Source organism: Silene latifolia, chromosome 2, assembly GCF_048544455.1.
Source record: "Silene latifolia isolate original U9 population chromosome 2, ASM4854445v1, whole genome shotgun sequence".
Classification (NCBI taxonomy): Eukaryota; Viridiplantae; Streptophyta; class Magnoliopsida; order Caryophyllales; family Caryophyllaceae; genus Silene; species Silene latifolia.
Window position 1 is genome coordinate 191,382,656 of NC_133527.1, and position 24,601 is coordinate 191,407,256.

General features: G+C 39.9%; 2 protein-coding genes across 2 annotated transcripts; both read right to left on the bottom strand.

The window, feature by feature from the left end:
- Positions 1-11,298: 11,298 nt before the first annotated feature.
- On the bottom strand, positions 11,299-12,312 carry LOC141641836 (uncharacterized). The gene has a single exon (XM_074450483.1). The coding sequence runs from the start codon at positions 12,310-12,312 to the stop codon at positions 11,299-11,301; it is 1,014 nt and encodes a 337-aa protein (XP_074306584.1).
- Positions 12,313-13,679: 1,367 nt separating this feature from the next.
- On the bottom strand, positions 13,680-21,161 carry LOC141644027 (ethylene receptor). Its single transcript, XM_074453438.1, has 7 exons — positions 20,881-21,161; positions 19,110-20,059; positions 16,474-16,842; positions 15,724-15,990; positions 15,507-15,634; positions 15,098-15,295; positions 13,680-14,423 (listed from the first exon to the last, which is right to left on the bottom strand). Exons 2-7 carry the CDS (start codon positions 20,013-20,015, stop codon positions 14,066-14,068), a joined length of 2,226 nt encoding a protein of 741 aa, XP_074309539.1. The 5' UTR covers positions 20,016-20,059; positions 20,881-21,161; the 3' UTR covers positions 13,680-14,065.
- Between the last annotated feature and the right edge of the window lie 3,440 nt (positions 21,162-24,601).

The window sequence follows — 24,601 nt, forward strand, 5'->3', positions numbered from 1 at the left end:
GGCAATGTAACCTAGGGGCTAAATTCCATTAATTATAGATTACCAGGTTATAGATATTTCATATTTTACCACTTCAGTTAAAAATAAGACATTATTTAGAAACCCGTGCAACGCACGGGCACAAAATCTAGTATCTAATATACGCATATACAGGGGAGTGGCAAATAAGCCCCAAACGTTTGCCACTATGTGCAAATTAGCCCCATAACATTTTATACGTGCAAATTAACCCCATTAGTTATACCCGATGTGCAATTTGCCCCAATTAGAGATATCCGAGTAAATTTCTCGCCGGAAAATATTGACGTGCCACCGGAAAGATGACTAGAATAGATTAAATTAAATTATAAATTTTTTTTAAAAAAACATGATTCTAAATATTGGCAGATTTCAATTTATTGCTTCTTATCTTCTTCATTGTCATTGTTAATTTTTAGTTCTTAGATCTGTTTATTGCTTCCTATCTTCTTTCGCCTTTAGATAATAAATTAACCCCATTATTTTTATTTCTTACGTCTGTTTATTGCTTCCTATCTTCTTCATCGCCATTGTTAATTTTCGAGCTCAAACTGTGTAAAAATGGCGGTATATAAGTGTATTGTGCATAAACTCAATTTTCCCCAAATTTCAATTTTTTTTTCCAGTTTTTGTGATACTTGCTAAACTTTAATTACAAAAATGGTGGATAATATATGAGAATTAGTGTAGGCTACAACAAACAACAAAATTGTGATGAAAAAAATAGAAAAAATGGATCGGATGGAAAGAGCTTAAAAAATATGAGAGTGAGAGAGAAGAGGGAGGAAGTAACGAGTGATAAAAGTGACGGTGATAATTCTTGTTTTTTTTTAATTTATTATTTATTTAATCTATCCTAGTCGTCTTTCCAGTGCCATGTCAATATTTTCCGGCGAGAAATTTACTCGGATATCTCTAATTGGGGCAAATTGCACATCGGGTATAACTAATGGGGTTAATTTGCACGTATAAAATGTTATGGGGCTAATTTGCACGTAGTGGTAAACGTTTGGGGCTTATTTGCCACTTCCCCGTACTCCCTAGACGAGTAGTACATGATATTGATATGTATTAAGGCACTATCCTTTTGGACTTAAAGTCAGTTACTTTAAGTTCACTTCAGATCTTATAAGTTAAATTAGGTTCAGTTCAGATCCTATAAGTTATAAGTTCAGCTCCGTTAAATTCAGATCCTATAAGTTCAGTTCAGTTAAATTATCGTTTTCTGCCACTCGAAAATCATTGAATTAGCAAAGAGATTAAACGAGAAGTAGAAAGTTAGTTATTGATTTCATTTCTAGCTCTGCCTCTGGAATCGCAAAATGGCATTGCACAGAATAAAGAAGTCTAAGCAAAAGAAATCAGTAAATAATAAACATAGCCAGTCAAACACCATAGAGAAACTTGTTACAGGTGAAAGCAGCTACAGTAAAAATGGATCTGTATTCTACGATGAGTGGACCATGTTGCTTTCCCGAGTAGTAATCCGAAGGCTCTAATAAATACGTTTATCTTGTTTGCAGAATCTTTTCAATTTAATGGATGGTGTCGACTGTCGAATAGTTGCCAGATAATATCGAGGAAGCAATCACAACATTAGCAGCTTCAGTGTATGAACGTCGTCCCATGAAATAGAATGAGACGGGTCACTGCAAGCACTTGCTGTTGGTTCACCACAAGTCTTCTTGTCGACGTAGTTATATGGAGGCCCTGTGCCGCAGCATGCCATAAGTGGCATCTCAAACCCTGCATTTCATCAGACATATGAATACAATCTAACATTAAAGTTTGTCAATAATCGGAATGCAATTGAGGTTTGGGATGTGGCGTTGGATCAAGTTTTCCTCACTTACTATAACTGCTTATTCGGATGCCGATTGGGGTGGATGTCCGGACTCTCGTCGATCCACCTCGGGATATTGTGCGTTTCTTGGCAATAATCTTGTTTCCTCGTCCTCTAAACGCCAACCCACAATTTCCCTCTCCAGTGCTGAGGCCGAATACAGAGGGGTTGCTAATGCTGTAGCTGAGACAAGTTGGTTGCGCAATCTTTTATTTGAGCTTCAGGTACCTATTACTCGCGCCACCTTGGTCTATTGAAATAATATTTCCGCTGTTTACCTTGCTGGCAATCCCGTTCAACACCAACACACCAAACACATTGAGTTGGATATTCATTTTGTGCGTGAAAAGGTGCAAGTTGGTTGTGTCCGTGTACTTCATGTTCCTTCGGAATACCAATATGCTGGTATTTTCAATAAAGGACTACCTCGCTTCCTGTTTAATCGGTTCAGATCCAGCTTGAGCGTTCGGTCTCCTCCCGCTCCAACTGCGGGGGCGTATTAGTGTAAATATGTAAATATTTACCATATATTATTTAGCCTTGTATATAGAGATTTTATATATTGTATCTTGTAATTAGGTAACCGTATCTTTGTAACCATCCTATATATATGCAATCTAATGAATCACCCTAATTAGGGGATTACACAATAACACTCACTGCTGCCAACTGTGAATAGTGTGTCATTCTCAACTATCTCAATTATGTTTGTTATGAAAGTAATTTAAATCATTTATAGTTTTGTTTATACATAGTGTGAATAGCGTGTCATTCTCAAATAACAATATCAATAAAAGATTTAAAATTTTATAGTCTTTTATTATTTATATTTTAATTAAAATATTATAATTTAATGTTTAGTGAAAATTATATAATTTGATGAAAAGATTAATTTTAATTAAAAGAATTATATAATGAAATACAATATAACTATTATTAATTTTCTTATTTAGTGTATATAATTAAATGATCAATAGTTTCTTTATTTAAAAAGATGCTTTTTGAAGGTAAATTTATAAGTTCACCTATCCTTTAGTAAATAGGGAATGGATGTAGTTTGGCGGTGTGTGTTGTTGTCTTTATTCCTTCTATTTATAGCCTCTCTTTCTGTTAACGGATCCCCCCTTGAGCTTAGAGAGACGTTTCTAATTTGTAGGATTTCTCCCCTAAAATGTGTTGACTTCCTCTTGCTTTAACTGCCACTTCATATATCTCCTCATAGTGTTGTTAGGCTCTATTTGACACGGTACTTTAGGTAGCTTATTTGATCAAAGTAATTTATTTGACCAAAATTTCAGCTATCTGATTTTTTTTTGCAAGTGTTTGGCAAATAGCTAATTTGATCAAATAAAGTACCGGGTAGCATTTGAAAAATCAGGTACCTGAAATGATTTATTTTCCATTTTATACCCCTTTATTCTATAATGCCGTATTAAATAATTTTCATATCCTTTTACGTCATTTTACCAAAATCATCTACTTTTTCAACTAGTTTGCAAAACACATTTTTATATAATCAATCAATTACCTTATCTATTATCTTTTCAATTTTCAGCTACTTTCTCAGATTTCATCTATCTTTTTAGGTAATTTTTCAAACAGAGCCTTAGTCGTGCCTTTTGTTGGTACAAACGTGGACTCAGTCTTTCTGATAAATAGGAACTCCTCATTGAACCATTATTTCTACACGTGCTAGTTGATCTTGTATTCAAAGCTTGTTTTGTATACGTAGTGTTCTGGCCAGGTGTCACGGTCCGCTACTTTTGCCGGACCGTGGCGCGCACCTTTGCCCCTTCTCTAGGCAAGATGCAAGCGACAAGGCTTTTCGTACTAGTGAGGGATCGCCCACTAGCACGATACTCGGGTCTCGGGGTGTGAGTCGGGATCCTAGTGTCGATCCCACAAACACGGCTTGTTAGTAAAGTGAAGGCTAAGAGTCGTTCACAACAAAGCAACAACAAGCAATACGAAGGCACAAGGTAGGAAGTAGATTTTCATTCACTAGTACTCCCTAAAGAGGGAAATTTGATATTTACATCCTGGTAGCGAGGAAACATTGATTTTACAAGTTTAGTTGAATAGCGATATACCTATTTATGGAAACCTATTCTAAAACTACTAAGAAAATACTTACTACAAATGTACAAGGGAAATGAAATTACATAAGCATAAAATAAACCTAAGGGCTCAAGTGTGCGGATCGTCACACTCTCCCCCACCTAATCTGTTGCCGCCCTCGGCAACACAAAAATCTTGAACGGTGCTTTGATGAGACATCCTCGGTGAGCTCGACTGTCCATGCGGTGTTGGGGATTGGCTTGTACAACTCGGCTTGAATGTGCGCTTCGTCCCAAACAATGACTGGCCTCTTCGTCCCTTCAAGGATAGGCTGGAGTTCCTTGACATAGAAGCTGCCGAACATCATGTTCTCCAAGTCCACCACGGGCTCCTTGTCTCTCGGGAACGCCCACTTTGCCCGCTTGAAAAGTGCTCTCTCGGGCTTTCTCCAATCGGCCCCAACGGACCCTTGTCTTGTCTCTCGTCACTTCAAAGACTCGCATTCAAGGGAATGTGAGATCTCCAGGACACCGAATCGGCATTTCGGCGCGGCCCCCGATGGTACGAGGCCTTCTCTCTTGGGTCGTCGACCCGCAAACCAGGACGTCGATTCAACACATCGACGCGGCCCCCCGATGGTACGAGGCCTTATCTCTTGGGTCGACTGACCCGCAAACCAGGACGTCGATTCAACACATCGACGCGGCCCCCTGATGGTACGAGGCCTACTTCTTTGGGCATCTCTGCCCTCATTGTCTACTCCTCGGTGAGGGGGTAGACTCTTCTTTCGTCCCCCAGGCCACTTAGCATCGTAGTTAGCCTGGGTCTTGTTCGCCCTCGGCTCCACCGAACCTTTAGGCATTCTCCAAGGTCGCATCCCTTGTTTCGGCATCGGTATCACCCTCATAGCCGAAATTCGATCTCGCCCCTTGTCTTCGTCGCCATCTACCGTATTCACTACGATAAACCCCATTAGTAGCATCGATCCGTCACTTGGTTTCAATACTACCAATGCTTTTCGAAAGAACCGCATCCCGAGTACTAACTTGAAGTCATCCAATGAACGGTGGTAAAGTCGAGCTCCCCTGCCCACTCACCCACTTGGACCGCGACCTTCTTAGCCACTCCTTGGACGCGTCTCATTTTCCCATTGACCGGCTTCAGGCAGCTGTTAGCATCCCGCAAAACAAGCCCCAACCGATCAGCTTCTTCTTTCGTAACAAAGTTGTGGGAGGCACCCGAGTCGATCAAAGCTCGTGCGTGCTTCCCATTCACCATCATGTCCACGTACATGAGCCCGTCGGATTCCTTGGCGGAGGAAGCTTCGTACTTCCCCATCGCGCTGATCCTCTGAAGTGAGCCCATCCGTGGTTGGTCTTCCCCATCACTCGAGTCTTCGTTACACTCTTGGTGATAGGTTGCCAACGCCCCATCAAGATGTTCTTGAGCCCCTTTCGGCATCTTCTTGAACATGGCATTGAACTCTGCTTGGTTCGGACAATCGGCCATCTTGTGAGGACCCTTGCACACAAAACACGCGAACGGTCTCTTCGTTGTGGACGCAGTAGAGTTTCCCACCTTCGAAGACGAGCTTGAGGGCGAGTTTGTAGTGCTCGCCGATTGGGCTTGACTTCCTTGCGAGCGGAACCGACTGTTCCCAACTGAAATGGCGCTGTTTTGGGGCCTTTGTCCATTGTACCCACTCTGTGACGCACCAGTATTCCCCGTTGGTGCCACCACTCTTGGTGCCTCTCGCTCTCCGTGAAAGTCGAGTAGGCGCTCCGCAGCCGATATGGCCGAAGACAGAGTTTTGGGATTCTGCCTCATGACCTCTTGTTGTGCCCACCTCTTCAACCCGTCAATGAACTCGAATGTCCTATCCGTCTCGGACATTTCGCTAATCTCGAGCATGCACGCTGAGAATTCCCTCACATATTCCCGGATTGATTTGGTGTGCTTGATTTCCTTCAACTTCTTCCGAGCAACAAACTCTGTGTTCTCGGGGTAGAAGTGATCCTTCAAGATCCTCTTGAAGTCGGCCCACGATGTCACCGTAATCGTGCCCGCATCGATTTCCTTGTACCTAGCCCTCCACCACATCTTGGCATCGTCGACTAGATACATACTTGCCGTGACAACTTCCGCGTCTTCGTCGAGCCCACTTACTCGGAAGTATTGCTCCATATCGAAGATAAAGTTATCGACCGCTTTCGAATCCCTCGCCCCATCGTAGGCACGAGGTGGAGGTGCCTTCACCTTATGGCTCCCCACAGATTTCCCGTCATTGGCCACCGCTTTCACGAGCGTGGCGCAAGTGTTTTCTAACATCTCGACCTTTCGATGCAGATGATTGATCTCTTCCTCCCGATCGTCGGGGATCGCACCACTGATCGCTTGGATGCGGGTATCCATCCCGTCTACCTTCGTCTCAAGGTCACAAACCGTCTTTTGCAACTCCTCGAGGCTCGCGGCCATCCGCATCACGATGTCCTCGAGTTTAGGAAGCTTGACGTCGATTGCGTCCTCTAAGGCATCCACTCGGTCCTCGATCTTTTCGCCCATTTTCTCGATCTCGATAAACAAATGCGGCTTGCAGACGCCCGTCCGAAGACCGGGCTCTGATACCAAATGTCACGGTCCGCTACTTTTGCCGGACCGTGGCGCGCACCTTTGCCCCTTCTCTAGGCAAGATGCAAGCGACAAGGCTTTTCGTACTAGTGAGGGATCGCCCACTAGCACGATACTCGGGTCTCGGGGTGTGAGTCGGGATCCTAGTGTCGATCCCACAAACACGGCTTGTTAGTAAAGTGAAGGCTAAGAGTCGTTCACAACAAAGCAACAACAAGCAATACGAAGGCACAAGGTAGGAAGTAGATTTTCATTCACTAGTACTCCCTAAAGAGGGAAATTTGATATTTACATCCTGGTAGCAGGAAACATTGATTTTACAAGTTTAGTTCAGAATAGCGATATACCTATTTATGGAAACCTATTCTAAAACTACTAAGAAAATACTTACTACAAATGTACAAGGGAAATGAAATTACATAAGCATAAAATAAACCTAAGGGCTCAAGTGTGCGGATCGTCACACCAGGCGTATCATCATAGGCCTGATCTTTGTGTCCTCTCCTGGTTGATGCCTAGTAGTTGTCTACTGTGCTGGCTTGGGTTCTGCCCTAGCCAGGTTTTTCTAGGATGTGCATAGTCTGCTCAGTGTAGGAATTAGTCTGGCTCAACACTATCGGTATAAAGATTTTTCACTTTTAGGCACTTTTTTTTTTTTTTTTTACTGATGTTTACTACTTCCTCCGTCACGGTCATTTGTTATCTCTTTATTTTGGCCCAAAGATCAAGGAAATGAGAAAAATAACATTAGTTAAAAAGCTCTCTCATATGCCCACTTGTCCACTTGTATATATATTACCAAAAATAAAAGTAGATAACAATGGAGTGATACGCCCCCAAAACAGAAATAGATAACAATTGACCGGGACGGATGAAGTGTTTTTTTGGTACAAACTGATGTATACAGTATACTATTGGTTTGTCTCATTGTGCTTGATTTTTCTTGTTGATCATGCAAGATTAATTAATATCCATGTCGATAGAAAAGTATGTTTTGAGTTAAAGTAAATTTTAATGGATACGTTTCAGTAGTCTATAAATCTAACCCTATCTAAATCTCATTCATGATTCTGCCCCTGAGCGGTAGTGATGCAAATCGATCTTTACTCAAACTTCATACCCACTACTGTAATCGTGCCGAATTGATATGGCGAAACTAACAAATTTATAGGCAACAAACAGAGAAAGAATTTTAAGATGATGTGATGAAAATGATTTAACGAATCATAGTAGTTTAGCAGAAGTTGCATGCTTGACGTGGAAGAAGAGTGATGAGCGGACAGATGGAGCAATGGAGCATGGAGGAATGTTAAGAGTGTATGAGGGAAAAGCGTGTTGTATTGCTATGCCAAACTCGGCTTAAATAAGAATACAATGCAACCATAATATCATAAGTTATGGCAAGAATATAGGACTAATAACAATATGGAAAATATTAACAATAGTTTCCTAATAATATGGGATATGGATCCCAATACCCCCCCTCAAGCTGGAGCGTGAAGGTCGAGAACGCCGAGCTTGCTGAGAAGACTAAGGAACTGAGGAGCACCCAATGCTTTGGTAAAGATATCGGCTAATTGTGACGTAGTAGACACATGAGCCGTGGTGATCAAACCATCGAGGATAGCGTCCCGAATAAAATGACAGTCGATTTCAATGTGCTTAGTGCGTTCATGAAAGACGGGGTTGCGAGCGAGATCAATGGCCGACTTGCTATCAGAAAATACCTTCATAGGGACATTAATATGAATGTCGAAATTGAGAAGAAGACCTTTCAGCCATTTTAATTCACAGAGGATGTTCGCCATGGATCGATATTCCGCCTCTGCGGAGGATAACGAGACCGTGGTTTGCTTTTTGGTTTTCCACGATACAGGAGACCCGCCAAGGAGAATGAACCAACCTGTGACGGAGCGCCTCGATGTCGGACAGCCGCCATAATCCGAATCACACCATCCAGTAATACGCAAGTCACTATCAGTTCGAAGTAAAATACCTTGACCCGGGCTGCCCTTTAGGTACTTAACAACCCGTAATGCCGCGGACATATGTTCCTCTCGCGGTTGATGGAGAAACCGAGACAGTATGTGTACGGCGTAGGATAAATCAGGGCGTGTCACCGATAAATAGACTAGACGACCAACAAGTCGCCTATAAGACTCGACATTTTCGAGTAGCGGCCCAGTAGCTGTACCAAGCGTGTGATGCTGTTCAATGGGGGTCGAAGCAGGCTTACAACCCAAGAGACCCACTTCAGAAATTATATCGAGAGCATATTTACGTTGACTAACATAAATTCCTTCGGAACTGCGAGAAATTTCGAGACCCAAAAAATATTTGAGGGGCCCCAAATCCTTCATGTGAAAACACTTTCCCAAATACAACTTAAAATTTGCAACAGCGGAAGAATCATTCCCCGCAATAACCAGATCGTCAACATAAATAAGAATAAACAGCCGAACCTGGTTTTGCGAGTAGTAAAAGAGTGAATAATCGGAGTGCGATTGTTGGAACCCGTAATCTTTTAGGGCCGTGGTTAGTTTAGCAAACCAACAACGAGGAGCTTGACGTAGGCCATATAAGGACTTTTTCAAACGACAAACTTTACCTTCCATGCCGCGACTGAAACCGGGTGGAATTCTCATGTACACTTCCTCGTCCAAGTCACCGTGCAAGAATGCATTGTGCACATCCATCTGATGAAGCTCCCATTTGTTAATGGCTGCGACAGCTAAGAAAGTGCGGACAGTAACCATTTTAACAACAGGAGCGAATGTCTCACCATAATCCAACCCTTCGACTTGGTGGTTCCCAAAGACAACTAGGCGTGCTTTCAGTCGTTCAATCGAGCCATCGGACTTGTATTTGATTTTATAAATCCATCGACAACCAAGGGCCTTTTTGTTAGGCGGAAGATCGGCAAGCTCCCATGTCTCATTCCTTTCAAGGGCAGCAATTTCAAGCTTCATAGCTTCGCACCAACCTTCATCACGAATGGCTTCTTTGAAAGTTGGGGGTTCAATACCCATTGTCACAGCTGCTAAAAACTGACGATGATTTGGCGAAAATAACTGACAATTAACATAATTTGCTAAATCATAGGGCGTACCTGAGGGCGACACGGAAGAGCTCGGTGAGTCAGAGGACCGGGATGGACCGTGCGTGGTATCAAGAACATAACCGCTAAGACGAGAATTTGGAAAGCGAATGCGATGGCCCTTGCCAAGCGCGGCTGGTTCGGGTTCAATGCTCACGGTAGAGCTGTCCGTGGCCTGTTTACGTGTCGAGAACCGGGTCCACCCGAGGCTCCTCTGGACCAGGCCCATCGTGGTCGGTGTGGCCGACCCATCAGGCGAAGGAGAAGGGTCGGGTCGAGGGCGGGGAGCCATTAAAAGGCTCATCAAAAATTGGTGAATCATGCTCAAGTGAGGACTCGATCACAGTGCCTTCATTAGTCACAAATGGGAAATCCGATTCATGAAAAACAACATCGCGGGAAACAAGAAATGTCTTGGTTTCGAGATCATAAAGCTTCCACCCCTTTTTGTTAGATGGGTAACCCACGAATACACACTTACGACCTCGCTTGGCAAATTTGTCTCCCTTAGTATTTTGATTATGAGCAAAGCACAGACAACCGAAAACTCGCAAATTCATGTATGTGGGTGCCGCACCAAACAGGCATTCGAATGGAGTTTTTCCATTTAGTAAAGATGAAGGAGTCCGATTAATTAAATAGGCAGCGGAAAGAACACATTCACCCCAAAAAGTCGTGGGTAGATTACCTTGAAAACGGAGGGCACGCGCAACATTTAAAATGTGTTGATGTTTGCGTTCGACACGCCCATTTTGTTGAGGCGTGCCGACACAGGATGTTTCGAACTTAATGCCTTGCTTGAAAAAATAACCAGCCATACAATTGAATTCGGTCCCGTTGTCGCTTCGAACGGTTTTGATTGTTTTGGAAAATTGATTGGCAATCATATTAATAAAGCTCATAAACATATCGGTAACCTCTGTTTTATCAAGCAGTAAATAAACCCATGTGGCCCGGGAGTAGTCGTCGACAATGGTTAAAAAATATCGCGCACCACACGATGAGGGAACTCGATAAGAGCCCCACAAGTCACAGTGTATCAATTCAAATAAATCGGAAGCATGTTTATTATTGGAATTAAAACTGTGACGATGTTGTTTTGCATAATGACAAATATCACAAACCAAGTCCTTATTTCGATTTATACCACTAAGAGGAGGAATTATCTTGACTACTTTATCTGACGGGTGACCAAGACGCCGGTGCCAGAGATCAAAAGTACCTTGTTGCGTCACACTATTCACCACCGCAGTTCTCGTCTCCGCACAGATCCAATATAGTCCATCCCGTAACTCACCGGCTCCAATCGTCGTCCTCAAGGAACGGTCCTGAATAAGACAAGAAGATTTAGCAAATTCAAAACAGAGATTAGTAGCCGATGTTAGCTGGGAAATCGATATCAGATTACACTTCAAATTTGGAATATAAAGGACGTCATAAAGAGTAAGAAATTTATTAACATAAACCGAGCCGGTCATGGTGGCAACGACTTGTTGTCCATTGGGTAAACAAACAGGCCTGCCAGGTATATTCTTACAGTCTTCCAAACATGACAAAAGACCCGTCACATGGTTGGAAGCCCCGGTGTCAAGAATCCAATTACACATACCGCTTAGACGATCGGAGGTAAGAAGAGACTGAGCCGTTGGACCCATCACGGCATTGGCGTGAACAGTGGTATCCTTTTCGCGTCCTGTCGTCCCTGCAGCCGTGTTGCCCCGTGAGCTACTCGGGACCATTCGTCCGTAGCGACGATAATCGCTAGAGTGCGCGGCCTATCACCCCACCATGCAGGAAAGCGATTGGTCTTGAAGAAACAAGTAGGGAGTTCATGGCCACGAGTCTCACAGTGAGAACAAAATAAGGGTTGACGGGTGGCTCGTTCTTTATCCCGTAAAACCCTCCAATCCACGGTGGAAGTAGCCGAGGACAAGGCGAAAGCACTAACATCAGAGACATCAGGAACGACCTCGGAACGAAGGCGTTCCTCTTGAAGAACGAGATTATAAGCACGGTTCAAAGTGGGAAGGGGATCAAGCTGAAACTGTTGAGAGCGGATATTACCGTATAAAGTCGCATCAAGTCCCATAAAAAATTGGTGTAACCTCTCGTTGTCAAGGCGTTTAATAGCAGCTTGGCCAATCTGACAATCGCACTTGTTGCATTTGCACGAAAACAGAGGTTCGTGCACAAGCAAAGCATCCCATAATGATTTTAGTTTTCCATAATAAGTAGTGACGGACATACCTTTCGTTTGTTTGCAATTGTGAAGCTGTGTTTTCAAGCTGTGAATTTTGGTGCCATCAACCACAGCGAACTGCGACTCCAACTCGGCCCAAAGGATGGAGGCATCATCGACATAGGAGATGGCTTCAAGAATATCGGAATCGATCGTATTACGAATCCATTGCACAAGTGTACAGTGGACAACTTCCCAATTTTCTAAGTCGAATTGTGTGGTGGGTTTCTTAATTGTACCATCCACAAATCCAAACTTGCGACGGGATTTCAAGGACATCTTCATTGATTGTTTCCAATCGTCGTAATTGTCACGACGAAGGGTGACGGTGGAGATTTTGGCTCCAGGACCATCATGTGAGCCGAGATAGTAAGGGCTCGACGGATCGATTTTTGGGAATTCTGGTGTGGAAGCGTCTTTGCCCGTCATCGAGACTGCGTTGATGATTTTCGTGGTTTTTTTTTTTTTTTTTAGGTTAGGGTTTGTAGGATCGAAACACCTGATACCATGTTAAGAGTGTATGAGGGAAAAGCGTGTTGTATTGCTATGCCAAACTCGGCTTAAATAAGAATACAATGCAACCATAATATCATAAGTTATGGCAAGAATATAGGACTAATAACAATATGGAAAATATTAACAATAGTTTCCTAATAATATGGGATATGGATCCCAATAAGGAACTGAGGTCATAGACGAGCCGAACAATAAAGAAAAAAAATAGATAAAAAAAAAAACACAACTTAACGAAAGCCCTTAGATTTTATTGAAGAGGTTGGTGGCAAGGTACATATATAGATAGACAATATGGTCCGACTTTAAAAACATAAAGGAAACAAAGTGAAACTAAAAGATAAGAAAAATGTAAAGGCGAAAGAGGAAAGTGAAGGATGCATGGTAGTTACACTGGGGCGAATGAGTGATCAGCAGTCTCCTCCTACATATACACCAAGCACACCAACAACACTTGCATTAGTATTTAATCGCGATTATTATAATAACAATAAATTATATATTTATATTTATGTGTAAATAAACTAAAAGTCAAATAATGTTGTTAAATATAATTAGATGATAAGTAAATATTAGGGAGTATCTCATATATACCTGACAAGGTGGGAATGGTGCGCCCCAACGATAAGCTGGGTTCAAAGAATTGAGTGTCGAAATAGCAGCCATTATTGTAATTGAACAAACTTGTATAATCAACACTACTATTAGCTTTGCTTTGTTTGATTTTGTAATACTGCTTAGCTTGATATGTTATGCTTCCTTTCTTTTTCGTCTCGCTATTTATAGAGGCTCGCTCTACCGTGTTGTTTTCATAAACTAATCAATTAATATTATGGGTGATGAGCATTCCAACAAAAATAAAAAAAAAACTTAAAAATATCTAGCCATCTAGCATAGGGTGTGAATTTGAATTTTGAACCAAAATAGTACAGTAATAAAATGGTTTGAAACTAATTAATTATACACAAGTAGATAAACATATCCGACACGATATTTATGGATGGCCACATGTTTGAGCATTCCAACCAAATATAAAATTAACACAGGAATTAAGCTACTAATAATAATGCTTCTTTCAATGAAGTTGCATCTTCCCTAATATGTCTTCTTCAATGCTACCGGCCATGGTTAAGTAATGAGATATAGCTCCATGAATTCAAACCGAATAATAGCATCCGTTTGTTTTTACAGTTTCTAACGACTTTGGATCAAGTCGAAAATGTTATGTACGTTTAGGCTTGTTTGTTAAACTAGTTACTTGCTTACAATAATATACGGAGTACTAAAAAAAACTGAAATCTTATATAGAAAGTAATACGAGTATATATCATAATTCATAAATAATAATGGCCGAAGCATCATCCCTGCAAATCGCAAAGGGTGGCTCAAACAGAACACCCCTCTTCAGGACAATGTTTTTGAATTCCACACAAATACATAGCAAATGGCGATGTCCTATCATCATCGAGTGTGCACTTTTTTAAATAAATAAAAAAAAAAAAAAAAAAAAAAAAAAAAAAAAAAATCTACGGTATGTACACAAAGTGCTTGCCAGGCTCGACCAGGACCCTTTGTCGGTGAGCCACTTTGAGATGCGCAGAGAGTTTTGTATACAATTCTGATGGTCCAAACAATCCTATCCCATTTTGAGAGTTGGCTATGCGAGATGCTAATGAGCCTCGAATACAGGCAGACGGTCTAGAAGATCCAAAAGCACACTTCTCATTTTCTCGAGAGAAACGGGTTTCAATAGGAAGCCATCCATGCCAGCCCTCACACAATTATCTCTTGTAACCCTGTCGGTGCTACCAGTGAGCGCTACGATTATCGGCTTCTCGTGACGTTTTGAGAACCTTTTCCGTATTTGCACAGCAACTTCATAGCCATCGGCTCCGGGCATACACAAATCCAGGAATATTACCTTGTACTCTCGGGATACAATCAACAGGCATTCCTCACTGCTACCAACTGTTGTAACTTCGCATCCAAGGTGCATTAGAAGCCCTTTTGTGGCACTTCTGCTTACCCTGAAAGTCGTTGTCGAAGATATGTGTTAGAGAGCACAATAACGTTGCCGTAGTGCCATAAAGACGTTCACCAATTGCACGGCAAAGGGCAGGTTTCTTTTTTAAAAGCACGGAGAAACTATTCCCACATAATAAAAATGAAAATTACGGCAAAAAAAATTAGGCAAGTACTACAAAACATAAGAAGCTTAGTTTTGTCGGACATTCTGCTTTTTTCGATCATATTCCAAAACCAAAGAATAATGAATCATTGATTCCGTTTGGAAGGGAATACCAATATACCATGCAACATAATCAAATTTTGGAAATTAATAAGTTGACCCAAGGTAGCAATGGCGGCATGTGAAAAGTGAGAAACTGCATATAGATATGCCTAATTTCCTATCGCCAGAATCTCTAAGGTGCTTTTTGAGTCCTTAAATCTTTCACAGTTACTGCGTTTCTAGTCAGCAGCAGTGCTTCGAAGATGAATAACAAAATTCAATTAGGAGGCTTTGTCGGCACCAGATCAGATCTCATCTGATCTTATTTCTGATGGTTGACCCAAATCGCAAGTGAAGTGGGTAACATTATACAACAATCAAACTATTAGGTTTCTAACCAAACAGAAACAGTACCTAAAATTCATCTGAGAGCTTAATGCTTGAACTAACAGAGGTATATTGGCTACTTACCCATTCTCATCCATAACAAGAACTTTGAGGCCAGGAAAGCTTGATGGTACGTGATTAGCCAAGGGTTTGGGAGCAAATGGAATCATAGCTTCATTTGAATGTTCAGGAGTTCCCAGTTTGACAACAAAGTTAGCAGTGCAACCCTTTCCAAGACCTTCACTTTCAATCCAGATGTTCCCTTCCATAAGACTCACAAACCTAGCTTGGACATGATCCAAAATACAAATAACTAATTCAATAACAGAACAAAAGAATATGAGTAATTAGAAACTCTATTATGCGATTTAATGGATATTGTACTGCAAATAAATCATCGCAATGCGTTAAGGAAAGTGCCCTTATATGCTGTGCAAGTGCACATTAAATTCGTAAATGAGACAGCCATGGCGAAAGAACACTAATTGTTTACCTTTTGCAAATGGCCAGGCCAAGACCACTACCACAAGAATTCCGATTTGCAGGTGTTTGTGTCTGAGCAAATTTCGTGAACAGCTTAGGAATGTCTTGCGCACTAATGCCAGGTCCTGAATCCTTCACCTAAATTTACGCATGCCAGCACAGAAAATGAAAGTGGGCCCTCCTAAAGATGACAGATCTACAGATAAAACAAAATAATAAAATATTACCTGCACTCGCATGTAAAAGTGATTATCAGTTGCTACTGGTATGAAATCAGGAGTACGAGGATCTCGTAAAGCCTCTGCTTTAGCAACAAATGCTGCAACAGATATGCTTCCTTCTTTTGTAAACTTCACGGCATTACCAACAACATTTAAAAGAATTTGCATCAGACGTTTTTCATCACCAACAGCAAACTCTGGCACATCCGAAGACAAACTCAGTGTAATCGACAGCTTCTTAACAGACGCAATAGGCTTGATCAAATTAAAGACCTGCGTCAAACACCAGACATCTTATCAAATTCAAACATAAAAATCTTTCAGCTCACATATGGGGAGAAAAAAAACTTTATCCCAAATTATGCATCAAGGAAACAATGGATTACTTGGACCACAATTGTTGATGATAGATATTCCCTCCACCTCATTTATATTGTCTCGTTAAACTTTGGTGGTCAAATGGTATCAACTTTGACTGATATTATCTCAAGATATGCAATAGTGACAACTTTTATAACATGATAATATGAAAATGGTTGTTTTGATAAATCAAACTTGACAAATTTTACAAAGTAATTTTACATACACTTCGAGAACGATTGACCATCAAACTCAACTGGGGACAATATAAATGGATGGAGTGAGTTAGATACTTAGATACTACATATAGAAACGATACAAATTAGCACTTGTACAATGCATGAGAAAGAACATAAGCAGCTAAGAACTGTACCACAAATTAGGACGTAAGAATACCTCTCTAAACATGTTATGCAGACTGAATACCCCATCATCAAGCTTAAGGCTGCCATCTTCAAGCCGTGAAAGGTCTAATACATCATTTATTAGTGTTGCCAAAAGATTACTGCTCTTCAAAATTGTCTCAACCATCAATCGTTGTTCAGGTGTTAGATCTGTCTCTTGCAATAAAGAGGAAAGGGCAATTATTGCATGCATAGGAGTTCTCATTTCATGGTTCATCACAGCCAAAAAGTCATTTCTGGCTCGAATGGCAGTCTCTGCTTCTCTCCTGGCCAAATCAAGAGCAACATTTTGCTCCATAAGCTGCTGCTGTGCTCTCATTGATTCTTCCAATATTGCAGCATGCGACAGAGCAACTGCTACCTGGATCACGAAGTATTGGGCAGTCCTCATCAGAGAACAGGAAGACATAATTTTTTTTTTAAAAAAACTAAGACAGCGAAATAGAAATACCAAATATATTGAACTGAGGCTTCTTAACAAGAAAAAAAAAAATTAAAGCTGCCTCGATAACCTTTGCCAAACATTAGGCAAAGATGAAATTCACCCTACATGTTACACAGAATCATCACTCCATCCATTTTTTAACCATACCAAAAAAACTCTAAGTCATGGAGAACCCCTTGCTTTACACCCCTGATCTATGTAGAAAACTGGAAATACAAACATGTTAGCCAACCAATACCTCAACCTGAAAAAGGTGGAATCCCAGGCCAGTCAAGACCAACAACCCACTCTAACCAGATAGCAAAGTGAGTCTATCCAAAAGAATGCAAGATAAATAGATTCTCATTTACAATCTGGTAATAGCTAGACCAAATTTAAGATTACCCTGCTTCAACATGAATCCCCTTAGACTGAAGAAGCGTGACTAAAGGGTTAAGAGTCAAGCCTGACCATCCATAGCTGCTTCCACTTATAAGTGTTACAAACTCCAACTTACACAACTTATTCCATACAATCTCTATCTCCAATCTCAGACACCCCCAATTTGAAATAGTTCTCAAATAATTAAAGATTTTTTAATTAGGATTCACTAAATTCAAGTTACAAAAGGAAGCTAAAACTGTGCTTCGAATCAGAGTCTTTCTTATTTTTATGCATTTAATACGTAACTGTTTTATGGTGTTGCCTATCACTTCCTATTTTCCTAATATGTTAATGTGAATATCTCCACTTCCCTGAGCTAAACTTAAGAATGACTAAAACATACTCCCTCCGACTCAACATATTCTTAACGTATTTCTTTTTGGGGTGTTTCAGTAGATTCTTTACGATCCTATGTGTGGTAAATTTGAGATAACACAAGGACCAAACTGCCCCTACTACCCCTCTTCATGCTTTAGTTTCCTTATCCATCCACCCTTTTTACCCACCACCGCCACCATCCCGCCAGCCACCAAGCTCCAAAACCAACGACCACCCAAACAACCACCACACTCTGGCGGAATCCCCTTAGGGTGTGTTTGGAATTTTGGATAGCAAAAGTGGAGGGAAAGGAAGGGGAGGGGGAAGGAGGGAAGGGAAAGGGAGAGAAGGGAAGGGGTGGGGGAGTGGAGTGAGGTTGTTTGGATACAATTTCTCTCCAAATCTTGCCTATTGTGGAGAAATTTTGATTAGGCTTGGAGGAGGGAAATTGGATCCCTCCAAATCTCTCCCCCTCCATTTCCCTCCACCCTCATTTGCTATCCAAACAAGGGATTTTAAATTCCCTACTCTCCCTCCCTTTCTTTTCCCTCCAAACCCCTCAATCCAAACACACCCTTAATATTCTCACTCCACCACTGACAGAGGAGCCTCCCCCGCCTCTTAAAAATTACCCCAACAGATTATTCTATCAAAGAGCCTTGGCAATTTTTGCTTTAATATTCCAAACAGATTTAATCAATAGTTTGGCAACCGCCTTATCCAGTAAACTATTAGCCCTTAGCCCCTTACCTATGTATCCTCTTGTTCAATCCTTCCATAAGCAAGATTGGACATTATAATGATCTGTGTCCATTTTGTGACATTATTTCAAGCAGGGCCACTGATTAGTCATTAAAATTTCTAACTTACATAACTAGCTAAGTTGCTTTTCATGAGCTCTAACCAAAGTCATGCCCTTCACCATCCCAATGTCCACCTCCTACAAATTTGGGTTTGTACAAACTTCTTCCAATTCATAGTTTTACACCTAGTTAGATTCACATGGGGATAACTGTCTTCGACGACTAATTTGATGTTGCAGATCTTAGCTCTTATCCTCAACAAAAGATTACTATTTTGATGACAGCGGACACCCCTTACTCACATGAACAATGTACTGCAATCTTCAATCGTAGTAACTACACCAATAACTTAGAAAAGAAAGAGAAATAAGTAAATTCTAAAGAGGAAAAGAATTAAAAGACAACTAATTCCACGTATTATACTCTGCTATGATGTATCCTCATATAAAAGACTCGATCTATAAAAGTTATTTTTGAAAGCAATCTTAATGACAGTTATTGCACTATTTGATGATCATACAGCCTGAGTTGTGTATGTAACCTATCACACAAAAATGGAAATAGGAAATAGATTTACTTCAAAACACAATGAATGATTCTGATAATCCAATAAATTAGACTTGCAAGACATATACAAACCTGATCTGCAACAACTTCGACAAGGTCCAGCTCATGAACATGCCATTGTCTAGCACTGTCTGAAGGTAACATCAATACCATTAATGCGTACCGCTTAGTAGATAGCTCTGGCCAATCATTAATTTGAAAATTAGAAAGATGAAGAAGGGGCACACGGACAGCGACTACCTCCCCAGGCATGTACTTCCCCATAATGGGACGGATTCTAGCTACAGGACAATTTGGTGATATTTTAACAGCACGATTTGTACTGAATACGTGATTGATTACAGGCAGCTGAATGGGCACAGTATAACCAACAGGATTTTGTTGACGGAGTGTGTAAGCAAGCTGAAGTTCCAAGCCAGTACGTGTTGGCATCCATAACGCACACTCTTCCAGTGCCAGAGTCCTACCCAATTCAACAAGAGTCGTCTTAAGAATTGTATGTCTATCAAGGGTACTTCTTATCTCATGTGTCAGCATTCTTACATGTCGTCCTGTTTCTTCTTGCGTACGAATGAGGCCCATTTCCCTATCCAGTTGTGCAGCCTTATTTTTCAAGAACAATTCCCGCGTTTTAACACTCAATAAGTCAGGGATAATATGTACGAGCATAAGAGCAGTGGCACACGAGACCACAGCTGTTAGAAGCTTTGCAGTGGTCATAACTACTTCAACTGTTTTTGTATGTATTCTAAAGGTCCATAAATTAATTAGATGTGTTGCTCCACAAAGCACGATAAACGCACCAAACTGCACAAGCACCCATCTATACGGAAACACAGCCGATTTTTTAACAAAGTAGATAAGCTCCAAAGGGATTGAAAAGTAAGCAAGGGCAATGAAGAAATCTGATATATACTGATATTTCATCAACAAATCATCTGGTGGCCATTGTGGCTCAATACAATTGCACGACTCCATGAACAAAAGCAGCAACAGCAGACTAACTGTTGCTTGTAGCTAGCCTGCCAAAAGACGAAGTAAACACACTGAAGGAGTCAAACTTGGTCAGCGAGTAAACAACAAACTATGACCTCCAACGGTTCAACCACATAATCTTAAAATGGTGAGGCCGAAAAGTAGGTCAGCAAAGCCTTGAAAGTTTGATTACATAATAACAGTGGGTTCACGTAAATTCAGCTAGCTAAATGTCAGTTACTAGTCTTACTACCCTACTCCACCACCAAGTCCTAACTCCTAATGCAACTTTATCATTCCTAACAGCCTAAGCTTAGTCCAACAGCAAAATTTTCAAAGGCTCGCGAAAACACAACATACATTGCCAAATATTCTACTCAATCCAAGATTGCCCACTACGTCAGGTTTCTTCTTTTTTTTTGCATCACAAAACGATTCCGTTCCCACTTTCGAGTTTCGACTCCTTTACTACAGATTAGCTAATGTGCGAAATACAATTTCCATGAATTTCCACTTTAAAGAACATAACTTGACTCATTCATAACTCACATTATTAGTCAGAATTGTCACTACCATGAAAATTCTCGTAGATAAGCAACTTCCTACCATTTCCGTAATGCGGAACTTCATCAACACATACAATCCCCCCAAATATTGTCAGCTAAACAACACAAATTTTAAGCAATTCCTAAGAATTTCATTACATCCTAAAATCCAAAATTCAAATTCCAATCAAACAACCACATAATTGAAGTACTCCGTAAATCAATTATCCTTTTGCAATACTACAATCAGTCAAACGCAATGCTTAAAAAAACAACAAAATTATACAATTGAAGTTGAAAAAGGAGAAAGATCGAAGTAATACCTGCTGTTAAGAAGCTGATTGTGCGATTGATTTAGCTTTGGAACTTGAAAATTGAATTGAATAATTCTAGGGTTTTAGTTGTAATTTTCCTACCATTTTTGGAAAGGGGGAAGAATTAAGAAGAGAGTCAATCAGGTGAAGAAACGCCAATCAGCCAATGTGTTTGTTTTGGAATTCGTATAAATTCACCAAATGACCCCACCAATAAATAATCCACTCTACCAAAGGACTTGTAACAGTCAGTTTAAAACACCAAATGATCCCACCACTTCACTCGTCAACTAGTTTTATACCCATGCAAAAAATACACGGATAGTAATAGCAGGTGCTAATACACTATCATTAGATACATGAACATATAATTGAACGTGATTAAGTGTTTAATATCGTGACAATATAAATAGTTCATATTTGAAAATTTGAATATTTGATAAATATTAGATAATATACAACCGTATTTTATTAAAATTATATTAAAGGCATTTGACATGTTAAACTCGTTGAATGTATGTAAATTATGACATTAATTAAAATAGGAATATGAGATAGGAATAGGAATTGGGTGGAGGAGGAACGGTAATTAAATAAAATAGATAACATGGAGGGACCCACATGTAAAAACTCAATAGCCAATCAGAAGTCAAGAAAAAACTTGACTTTTATACTATGTAGACTAGACGAGAGTGCCTATATCCGCTATTTTATTATTGAGTATAACTGATAGACTTTAGGACTGAGGCCTGAGGGTCAATTTAGCTCGTGGGTTGTGAATTGTGATTGAGCTTAGCTTGGAGGATCTTGCACGATAATGCGTTGGTCCTTTTTTAAAGAAAAACATATTAAAAATATACTTATTACTTTAGATTTGGAACTTTTTTAAAGAAGTTTTGAAGAGGTTGTTAAGGTTAAAAGTAATTATGTGAATCAAAAGTGCGTTTTAGAAAATTTTCATGAATAATAAAACGAAAGTTATGAAGGGGTTGGCTTTAAATTATTGTTATGAGTTCGAGTATGAGACTAAAAATAATGTGAAAATGTGAGAGTCTGATTTGAGTTTTACATACAAATAAATTACTAAATATTAAAATTTATTTTTATTTTGGTCTAAGGAAGAACGTACTAGTGCACTACAATAAAAAGGATGGGAAATCGAATTGTGACTTATTGTTCACGATACATCCGTCTTAATTACTAGACTAATACATCTTCGGCATATTAAAACTTATTTTATGTATGAAAATGAAGTAGTTTTATTATATTGAGTATGAAGTTTAGCAATATGGTGAACTTACTTTGTAATTGCAACTTATTTCGTTTGTTATCCGTCAATTGTGATCATCAATATCATTCTAGGTAAAGAGGAAAGAAACGAGACGACCTTTTGGGCAACTCCCCGGGTTTTAGGGGGCTAGACAGTAAGTGGGACATTTAAGTCATTGAATGTAGACAAATCCCTAATGTAGGGTCGTATGTTTAGGAGACTAGGAGTTGATATAAAATGTGTAACGAATATCGACCGTGGCTAATGAGTCGCATCACATGCACAACTTTATGGCTTATGACTTATGAGCTACTGTCATGTTGTGTGTTAGTGGCAAGCAACACCTATTTTTGTAACTCCAATTTTTTTGTGTTGTAAAATAATTAGGTTAAAAATACTCCCTTTAATTTCATTTATTGTTTCCCTTTTTTTTATATAAGAAATAAGAGAATTAATTTGGATCACACAATACACATGACTCCACATCAAATTGATTTTGAACCACACAAAATTGTCCAAGAAAGGAAAGAGGGAACAATAAGGAAAATGGATGGAAAGAGAAAGAGGAACAATAACTGAAATTGGAGGGAGTAGGTTTTATCCAGTATAAGGTTAGAGTATATTGTTGAATTTTTGGAGGTTTACAGTGTTATTTATATATATTGTGGCTCTGTTTAGCGAACGGTAAATTTGCGACAATATATAACGTTAGTAAAATATGGTTGATAGATTTTAGTAACAGGTTTGACCATCAAATTAAATAAGCAGAATTTTAAAAAAAATGTGTTTGGTAATTACGAGTAGTATATTATATGGCAAATCTACCATTTTCATGTATAAAATGAGTTTGCTATAACAATACATATTCAAAAACAGTAGATTCCGGTCAATATGTTGTTTGAATATGTCATTAACTAAACACATGAAATTAGTAGGTTCAATGGTCAATCTACTATTTAAGTTGGAATCTACTAATTCACCTAATATGTTGTTTAACAAACCGCGCATGTATATCAACGGGGTTATATTTTTACACAATGGGAATCGAAATCTTGATGACCTAACGTCAGAAATTTGACTCTTTCATGATAGGAGTATATTTCTAGTTCATTGAATGGGTCTTAAGTTTTTTTTTTTTTTTTTTTTTTTTTTACAGCCGTAAAGAAAGTGTTTACATAGAGCACCTAGGACTCGATAGGTCCGGTGCCAATCCTACATTATTGATACAAGAACTTAAACTTAAACTAGGGGTGGGGGAAAATAAAGCACGAGGTTTCTTCAAAGAGTTGTTGGAGAAGCACATTGAGGATGTCATTCCTTTCCTTTTCTTCGATAATTGAGCTTTAGGAAAGTACCTGCAACAAGATACACTCACGTCACGTGAACGTGGAAATTTACCTGGGTAGATATAAACATTGCGTCTTGGAGATTCTTTTCTTCGGCTTTGAATTCTTGTTAATTGTCTTCTAGCATGAAACACTTTAGCAACCTTCGACTTCGATGATGTGAAGATAAAACATGGAGGTTGATTTGAATTAGAACTACAAGGACCGCATAAAACCTCATTATTGACGAGCTCCCAAGATAAGCTTGAAGTAGCTTCCGCAAGAGGCAGATCACGATCAATAGGCTTGTTACAGGCCACAGGAGGTAAATGTGAAACATCATTTTTGGTCGTGTCTGCCACAGTAATTAGAGTACCAGCCCGCAAACTCTTTTTCCTTTTTTGTCTTTTTCTATTCTTCTTATGAGGAGTGACTGAACCTTTATCAGGCTCCTTGATGCACGGTTTAAGGACTCGAATTTTCAAAGTTGATAAGTGTGATTTCTGGAAGAAGCTGACTTCCTTACCATCAAGGAGTTTTTTATAAGTACCCGCATCAATCTTTAGCACGGAATGTCCTCTTCCTCTTTTACTAAACTGAAACATTTTCTTTTCCGCACCATGGGAATCCTCGTTCAAATCTTTGTTAGAGCCATTCTCATCCAGAGAATTAACCATAGAGCAGCCATCAAAGTTACAAGAAGCCTCACTTGTAGAGGGCGACATAACAGTAATACAAGACTGTTGAACCGCAACAAGCATCTCGGAATCAAGCTCGATACCACACCTCTCAGTCACATACAATTGGGAAAGACTTCCTCCATCTAGGCTGGTTTTAATATCCTTATTACTAGTACGTCCAACTCTATAATCACTAGCAGAACCACTACCGGAGTCCCTTGGAGTTTTCAAAGGGGGCTCATCATCATGAACCTTAACTTTACCATTTCCAGTTGAATCTTGCAAAGGATGTTCATCAATACTCCTCTTGCCATTCAAATTAATAGCAAGGCAATCCTTGACAACACACAACTCCCTAAGAATGTCCTTATTCCTAGGTTCAACCAATAAAGCCGCTTCCAAATCCGATTTAGCTTCTAAGAATTTATTCAACTTCATAAAAGCCAATCCTCTTC

Bases quoted from the DNA above. Each gene is read 5' to 3' on its own strand.
- LOC141641836 (XM_074450483.1), bottom strand. From the start codon at position 12,312: ATGACGGGCAAAGACGCTTCCACACCAGAATTCCCAAAAATCGATCCG.
- LOC141644027 (XM_074453438.1), bottom strand. From the start codon at position 20,015: ATGGAGTCGTGCAATTGTATTGAGCCACAATGGCCACCAGATGATTTG. The intron at 15,296-15,506 runs GTAAACAATTAG...TGTCCAAGCTAG, and splicing joins GGCCTGGCCATTTGCAAAAG to GTTTGTGAGTCTTATGGAAG. The intron at 14,424-15,097 runs GTAAGTAGCCAA...AACGACTTTCAG, and splicing joins CTTGTTATGGATGAGAATGG to GGTAAGCAGAAGTGCCACAA.